At 42.6% G+C, this 8,799-nt stretch overlaps 1 protein-coding gene across 13 annotated transcripts in view; it reads right to left on the minus strand.

Annotated features, from left to right (window-relative positions):
- Dennd1a (DENN domain containing 1A) overlaps positions 1-8,578 on the minus strand; it is a 477,089-nt gene extending 468,511 nt beyond the window's left edge. For 7 of the 13 annotated variants that reach the window (XM_060390072.1, XM_060390075.1, XM_060390073.1 and 4 more), the window contains exon 1: positions 8,317-8,570. Coding sequence is in view for 8 of the 13 variants with exons in the window: in XM_060390074.1 (XP_060246057.1) it covers positions 8,317-8,333 (17 nt within the window). In the remaining 5 variants the exon portion in view is untranslated. Of the gene's footprint in view, positions 1-8,316 lie in introns of all 13 variants that reach the window. The other 6 variants (XM_060390076.1, XM_021633350.2, XM_021633349.2 and 3 more) reach the window with 3 other exon arrangements.
- Positions 8,579-8,799: the final 221 nt, after the last annotated feature.

Below are 8,799 nucleotides of genomic sequence, written 5' to 3' on the forward strand. Positions count from 1 at the left end.
TTCTTGCCACGAACTTGAATCTCATCAAATCACTAATTCTCGTTATCAAGTTATAGGAAATATAAAAGATAGAACATATTATAAATAAACCAAGAGGATTCGATGGAAATTACACAAAACCAATAGTTCATTTTTCTGTAAGAAATAAATTGTGATATAACCTAGAACCCCTGCTCAGATGTAGCCCATGGCAGCTCAGTATCCAGGTGGGTACCCTAGTAAGGGGAACAGGGACTGTTTCTGACATGAACTCAGTGGCTGGCTCTTTGACCTCCCCCCCACCCCCCGCCAAGGGAGGAGCAGCCCTGGTAGGCCACAGAGGAGTACTGTGAAGATACTCTAAAGATACCTGATAAGCCAGGGCCAGATGAAAGGGGAGGAGGTCCTCCCCTATCGGTGGACTTGGAAAGGGGAAAGGAGGAGATGAGGGAGGGAGGGTGGGATTGGGAGGGAAAGAGGGAGCAGGTTACAGCTGGGATACAAAGTAAATAAACTGTAATTAATATTTAAAAAATGTATTAAAAAAAAAGAAGAAAGAAAGAAATTGCAAAACCAGGAATGTGAATGTGGTACTTTAATCCCAGCACTTGGAAACAGAGGCAGGCAGATCTCTGTAAGCTCATGGCTAGCCTGGTCTACATGGTAAGTTCCAAGACAATCAGGACCATGTAGAGAAAGCCTATCTCAAAAAAAAAAAAAAGAAAACAGAAAGAAAAAGAAATTGAAAAACAAAATTTATAAAGTATCAACCAGATACAGTGTATGACATTAGTGTATTGAAACAAATCTGTTTTTTTTAAGTGAGGGGAGGGGCAAGATGGCACAGTAAATAAAGGTGCTTGCCACCTGAACAAGCCTGAGCATTGAGTCCCATCCCTAGAACCCGCATATGCAAGGAGAGAACCAACTCCACAGAGCTGTCCTCTGACCACACACACACACACACACACCCCATATCATCCATGGTGCACCAACACATCATACACACACTAATAATAATTAAACATTAGCCAAAAAAAATCATGAAATTCTGATTAGATATTTAATGATAATAAAGAACTCTTGTAGACTTTTTCAGGTGTGGCATTATTCAGGGACAGGGAAATATTTAAGAAAGAAATGTGTCATTTAAAATTTGATTTGGAATAATCCAGGACACTGGGAGGTGGGAAGGAAGTTAAAAACTATTACCTATTAATGAAACTAAAGCTACAAATAATGGGTTGAACTTGAGTGATGAGAGTAATTTTTATAGTAATTTTTATATTTATTGTCCAATATAAAATCATTTTAAAAATATAACGCTAAGCACTATGGAAAATGACTGAACAATGATACCAGCTAAAACAAAGTATAAATTATTGATGTCTTTTAGAAAATAGAATAAAAATGTCCAGTATTTATGAAAATATAAAATGTTCTTAAGTGTTGCAATTCTGATTATTTACATGCTCATCTAATCTTCCCAGCCAGCAAGAGAAAGAATTATTTTCAGATATCAGGAGCTCAGGCCTTCAAATAAATTTAGCATAACATATCATATATCTTAACTGCCTGCTACTGGAAGGAAATTTTTTAAAAAATACATTATTATAAAAAGAAACATATCTGCTTTCTTTCAACCTTTTTAAACTTCAGGTTTTCAATGTCAGCATGCTTTATCCTCAACAAGCAATACTTGTAAAATCTGTCTAGATAATCACACCTCTGTTGAGGAACCAGAGAGACCTCTTTTGATCCTTACAACCCTTTACATGATATATTCACTTTCTTTTACAAATTACACAGCTCATACTCATACACGCACACACAAACGGGGAAAGGGTACTCAGAATTTAGCACTGAAAGACTATATAAGTTTTAAGCCAGTTATGTCATATGGACATATGGACTTGATGCTTCAGCACTATATCCCCCATTCCAGCTTCTCTCACACCCTGAAGTACAAGCTCAGCTTGGACCAAACAGCATCTTTTCTAGATTGGCTTCCTTCCTTCCGTTTATTCACAAGGCATAAGCAATATCAATGCAACATCCCTAAAACCTTTCCTGTGGCTAACAAAGTGTTGCTTTCTGTTGCTTTCTTTCTCTTTCTAAATATGCCATGGACATATTTCCTTCTTGCAGCTGGAACCAGCTCACTTTGTCTGCCAGAGCTCATGCCTTCACTGTGGCGCTCTTAAAGATTTCTTCCCTTCCCCAGGTGGTAATGGTGAGTGCCTTTAATCCCAGCACCGGGGAGGCAGAGGCAGGTAGATATCTGAATTCAAGGCCAGCTTGTTTTACAGAATGAGTACAGCCAGGGTTACACAGAGTAAGATAAAGAAAGAAAAAAAAAAATTCCTTCCTTTCTCACTGCAGACCAAAATACCCTCTCCCAATTGTAATTTTTCATTTGTCTTCAAAAATGCAAACACATCCTGCACCGATCCTCATCTTAGGAACACCCCATTTAAAATATAACTTAGCTAAATTTGCTAGACCTTCACTCATCTCTGGAGTCATAACTTCCTATAATGTCTACCTAAGATCTCTCTGAAATTCATCTGAAAGTTCTTTCCACTGCCAAAACCTCATATCAGGCCTTCATCTCCTGCAGCATAAATATTTCACAGTTCTACAATCCATCAGCCTTCCTTTTCCCCCACACATTCCTGTCAGTAAAAACTAAGCAATACACTTTATACATGTCCACTTATAAACTCTAGTGGTTCATTGCTACACTAATAAATCAGAAAATACAAAAGTCCTGAAGGTTGTCTTTTAAATAAATCTTAAGGTCTCATATAGTTTCCTCACATTCCAATGGATCACCTTGCACAGTCCAGGGATGCCACTACTTGGTCACTGCTCTCTAACCTGCTGCTAGTAACCTACCTAAAAGCCCCCAGTAAGATCCCATTTCAGTTCTCACTGAATTCTTCAATGGCACAGCCTATTTTTTGCCAAGTCCACATCCTGTAATCTGTGTCCAGATTATATATAATCATGTCTTTCCTGTATTTCAGCTACACTTTTTGTCTTCCTCTGGTTTTTGCAAAGTCTTCTCTGTCTGGAAAGCCATTGCTTAAGACAGCTGCTGATGTATATTTAACAGTACATTCTAATGGTGTATAACCAACAGACAAGTTCTTAGAATGTCACCTTTATTTTCAACAGGAACAAATACATTCTGAACATAATTTTTTCCTGCTTTTATTTAAAACATGCTTTAAAAAGTCTGGTTTCGGGCTGGAGAGATGGCTCAGAGCACTGATTGCTCTTCCAGAGGTCCTGAGTTCAATTCCCAGCAACCACATAGTTGGCTCACAACCATCTAAGACCTGGTGCCCTCTTCTGTCATGCAGATGTACATGCAAATAGAGCACTCATACGTAAAAGAAATAAATCTTAAAAAAAAAAAGGTCTGGTTTTAGGCAGTGGGGGTGCACCCCTTTAATCCCAGCACTCAGAAAACAGGCAGGTGGATCTCTGAGTTCCAGGTCTATGAAATGAGTTCCAGGGACAGCCATAACTACAAAAAGAAACCCTGTCTCAAAAAATTAATAATAAATAAATAAATAAATAAATAAATAAATAAAAGAAGTTTTGAGAATCCCAAAACCTGGAAGGCCCAGCTTAAGCATTCTCTCGTACTCTAAACTCACCTAAATCCCTTTTTACAGCATCAGTTCCTATAATCTTTCCCAGGGTTCTCTTGCTTTGCCCTCTGCTTAAAACAAAGTCTTGCCCAAATCTGACTTGACTATTTCTTCTTCATCCTTTAATTCTGAGTTCAAATAACATCTCTACAGTGAGGTCAACCCCCACTACTCTATCCAAAATAGGACAGCCACTTGGTAGGTAGCATCCTCTCTCAGCATCTCGATTGCCTTACAACACTTCCTCATTATCTATCAGGTCCACCAGCCTGGTGGTACCACAAAAATAAGAACCATCAATCTGCTGGGTGTGGTGGCTCATGCCTTTACTCTTAGCACTCCAGAGGCAGTAGCAGGTAGATTTCCATGAGTTCCAGACCAGCCAGGGCTACATAGAGAAAACTTGTTTCAAAACAAACAGGCAAACAAACAAACAAAAAACACCTCTATCATCCCCATTCTAATTCCTGACATCTAACACAATTACTCACATTTAAGTAATATTCTCATTTCCCTAATAGGCCTGACTTCATACATACCACTCCCTTGGTTGACATTCCAGTCACTGCAGTCACCATCACCACCTTGACTGCTTTAGGGCACTTATTCATCTATCAACTAAAACATTCCCTCTCTAAAGCCTTCTTCTCTTGATACTCCCTCACCCCCCAGGGTAGCCAGTCTCACCTTCACTCCACCACCTAGTCATTAGTTGCAGACCAGCCACCATAGCAATTATACCAAATTATACCTAGGGTCTGAGGGAGATGGTTGGGGGCAGGGTGCTTTTATTCTGTACTGTATCTACTACTTTAGAAAGCCTCAGCACAAAAGAACATCTTTTTCTTTTTGTACCCCTAGTACTTGTCATATTGTTAGGCACAGTACTACTACAATTGATAACAGCTAATATCTATTAAATGTTTAATATGTGCCCGACACTTCTTGGTTCTGTAGTAAGAGGGTAAATGAATTAATAGATTCCTCCAATACCAACCTCAAGGTCAGTCCAACCGGGACAGCAGAACAAGCATATGGGTTAATGCAGATCACCACAAAGCCAAAACTGTTGGCCTATCCTGTTTCTATGCCTTCAAATCTTAAGTAGGCTTTTCTCAGAGTCCATTAATGTCAGGTCTCTTCAAACTCACTTAAAATACTTCCTCCCATTACTTACAGCCCACTTCCTGGACCTGGTGCCTGGAAGCAATTTCTAGGATGTCACCACAAGCAATATTAAACTGCCTCACGGTTTCCTGCTGTGCATCTGCATTATCAGTTAAATTGCCTCATATTAACCACATTCCAATCCACAGGGATCACTCAAACACTAAATAAGATTTAAACATACCTGTCCAAGAATATCACTTACCCCTGCTCCTTTTATGACTCTAGAAAATATCTGCTTGGGCTGAAGGTTTAGGTTTCCAGTGAACTACCTAAATACTGGCGACCTCTTTCTTTGTCACTTAGATGTTTGGTTTGATGCAAGACAGTGTGCCATTACTTAAAATGAACACAGACTAAATGAACTCTTGTTAGTAAAAAGTAATGTTCTACCCAGATCAAGACAATTTGCCTTACACTTAACTACATACAAAGAACTTTTAAGACTTCCAATAGCAAATTACTTTTTAAATTCTACATACATTTCAATCTGAGAACTTAATGTCTTAGGATCTTAATTCAGATCCTATTAAACACAGCCAATAAATTATTCCTAGACAACCACATGCCAGTTCAAGTTTGATACAGGGAACTGAAAAACAAATGACAGTCCTTGCTCTCAAAAAGTCTGTGTCCCACTTACTGTAAGCCAACTGAGGAACAAGACTTGGCACTGTCATCCTAATGAACAAGTGTTACAGAAACAAGAGACACCTGACTTAGGATGGGGATGCAGACAGCTGGTAGGGAACTGGCATCTGATCTTAGGCCTATGGACTCCCTCTCTCATGTGAAAACAGTGGTTAATAAATAGCACCAGTGGACAGTTGCGAGGGTTTCATGACATGATTCACATTAAACAATACCATGGTGCCGGACAGAGACTGCTCCAGTAGCCTCGGCTTGCCAAGCCTGAACAAGGAGCAAATCACCTACTGGATCTAGTAACGCACATGCTTTTATCACTCAGCATACTGCAGACACCAGCTTCACAATTATACACTGCATTGTTTTTTAATCAACTTTTATTTTTTAGTATTGTGACAGTGTTAAGTCAGTCTTAACCCTTAGTCATTAAAACTTTGTTTTCTGTTACCTTAAACATGCCTTTCTTTGACATTTCTAGCATAAAATATATCAGATATTCTTAATCATTTGACAAGAAGGTGTAAAACAATCACCAAGTTCCTAATATGGGCCTGACAATCACACTGACCCTGTGTTTACTGCTCAATAATGGTCCTGCAGTCTCCTGCTACCCTAGCAAAATCCAGATTTACAGATATACTGTTTCACAGCATAAGAAAGTGCTGGAATTTGAACCCAGATCTGATCCACATTGTCCTCTAAACACAGACTGCTTAGAAGGGCCTAGAGAGTGCTCAGTCTGCCCCACCCACCTATGTACCTACTGACTCAGTGGGGCCTGCACACTTAGCTTCTACTTCAGCTAAGTGAACACCATAAACATCTTTTCTGCCTGACAGAACAGCCAGCAGCAACCAAAGCCATTTCTCCAATGGCAAGGGTGGTACCTAAGTTGATTATTCCCTTGCCTACTGTCTATCCATATGCCTAACTATGGACAGAAATTACATAATTAACACTCAATATAAATCACAACTAATTTTCATAACTTCCATTTTCATATTCTCTTTCAGTATCACCACAGGCTAACATAATTTCCAGGACTTTTTTTTTTTTAGTCACTGAACAGTCTAGTTTGAAGATCAATAAGGCTAATTCATACTAATTTCACACTTAACACAATTTCATGCCTTGGTAAATTCCCTTGCTCAATCGCCCAGATATTATAGTGACGCATTCCACCAAACATACTTAAGAAACATATTTGTCAACCTGCTATTGACAAGAGCAAGAGTAGATGACAGCTAGTCCCCTGAACTTCTGCTGGTTCTATTCTATTATTCGAATACTTGATGCCTCCAGTCCACAAGTCTCTGAACTTCTCTGTAACAAGAAAAGTGAGCATCTGTGTCCTCCCTCTGCAACTCTGAGGTGACTTATGGAAAGTGCTTCTGTGTGCTATTGAAATCCAAGTTTACAACTCTCACTTGGAAGCTGGAACTTAGCTTAGAGTGACTTTTTAATCCCAATAGTTCACAAACTAAATCATCTACCTCCCCAGATTCTCAGAGTCTTGTTTAGCTATGTTCTAACCCCCTCCTCCTTTTTCCATTAAATAAATAAATAAATAAATGTCATCTTATGCCTCCACATTCATAAGCAAACTTTTTCATAGCAAACTTTTCTAATTTCATTTCAGCGGGTGTCACAGGGTTTCTGCAAAACATACAAGGCACCTTTTGTAAAGGAGAACCCTAACTGCTGAACAGCTAGCTGGGCAGGGGTCACACTGCATGTGCCTCACCTAGACATGAGATGCAGCGTTTGAATAATTATTAGAGTTTTGCCCTTGAGGCCCTTCCTCTTTCTAACTTCCCCAGTACAATTCTCAAAATGCTGAAATAAACACATTCCACGGAATTTCCTATAAGAGGGTTTATGGTGTCTTGTGAATGCTGTTTTCCAGAGAAGCCTATGCTGTCAACTTTGTTTTTAAAGGTCCTTAAGCAATTCTATTAGTCATAGAGAAAAAGTGAACATTTGCTAATGATTAGAGAGAGATAAAGCATCTGAGTTCTAGGACGGAGGAAGGGAGTGGCCAGAAGAGGTCTTGGCTGAGAGGGGAGATAGACGGAGTCTAAAGCAACACACCCAAATTTGGCCACATAAAAGTTGCACTTTACAAAGTCAACTGGTAATGTTTCAATGGGTTCTGAACTTAAAAGTATAAACACTTTCACCAGAAAACAAAGCCTCATCCTGAGACTCCAAGTGAATGAAGAGGGAATTTGCCAGATTGGATTACAAAACCTTTTCAAAATCAGGTGCTCAGTTACAACCCAAAGGTATCTTCCTTCGTAGCCTTTGGCCCTTGTTTGTGTGGAGACTCAGATAAGAAGAAGAAACCGCAAAGGCAAAGGCCCTTCCTCAGCAGGCCATCCAGCCCTTAAATCCACCAGGGGCCCCTCCCCCTAAGAACCTCACACCACTTCAGTAATGGCTACAGGCCTCAAGCAGACAGGCAGCAACCTCTCAGGACCTGCCAACTCTCGGGGTCGCCCCAAACACACCCAATATGAGCACTTGCTTTCGGGGGACCTCCCACCTCCCAGCAGCTGTATGACAGTTTTCTGGGGCTCTCAACACATCCCGCCGAGAGAGCCACCTCGTCACGTCAGCAGTTCCCGCCCTCAGGTGAGGAGGGGACATCTGATCATCCGCGCCCCTCCACCCCGCACGCACCCCGTCCCCGAGCCTCCCCGCATCGCCATGGCAACCGTCCCCCTCCCCGCTTGACGCCTCCACGCGGGGCGCCCCTCAGGTCCAGGCAACAAGTCCCCCAAGCGCGGCCCGGGGCCTGCAGCTCTAGCCCGGCCTCGCCTCCCCCGCGCCCGGCCCGGCTCCGCCCGGCTGCACTCACTTGATCCTGGAGCCCATGGTCCCGGGGCCTCCTCATGGACCCGCGGGCCCCGCTCGGCGCTGCGCTGCCCGCCCGCCCGCGGCCGACCGGCCTCCCTCCGGCGCTCTCCCCGCCCCTTCCTCCCTTCCCTCAGGCTGGGGCCCGCCCGCTCGAGGCTCGCTCCCTCGCCGCCGCCGCTGCCGTCGCCTCCCGGGATTAAAGTACTCGCTCTAGCCGGGCGAACGCCATGTTCGCCGGCGCGCGTACCCGGCGCGCGCCGCCCCCTCCGTCTCTCACACAGCCGCCCCCACCCGCCCGCGCCGCCAGCCGCGGGGGCTTCTGGGAAGTGTAGTCGGTTCCCGTGAAGCGGTCCCCGGGGGTCGGGAAGCGCACATCCGGACACTGGTCTACCTGAAAGGCCTGAGGCTTCTCTGGGAAGAAAACTAGGGACCTCTGTCCCACTGCTCTCTGACAGAATCTTCCCAAAACGCCCTGAAGAAACTT

This window comes from Meriones unguiculatus, chromosome 8 (assembly GCF_030254825.1).
Source record: "Meriones unguiculatus strain TT.TT164.6M chromosome 8, Bangor_MerUng_6.1, whole genome shotgun sequence".
Taxonomy (NCBI): Eukaryota; Metazoa; Chordata; class Mammalia; order Rodentia; family Muridae; genus Meriones; species Meriones unguiculatus.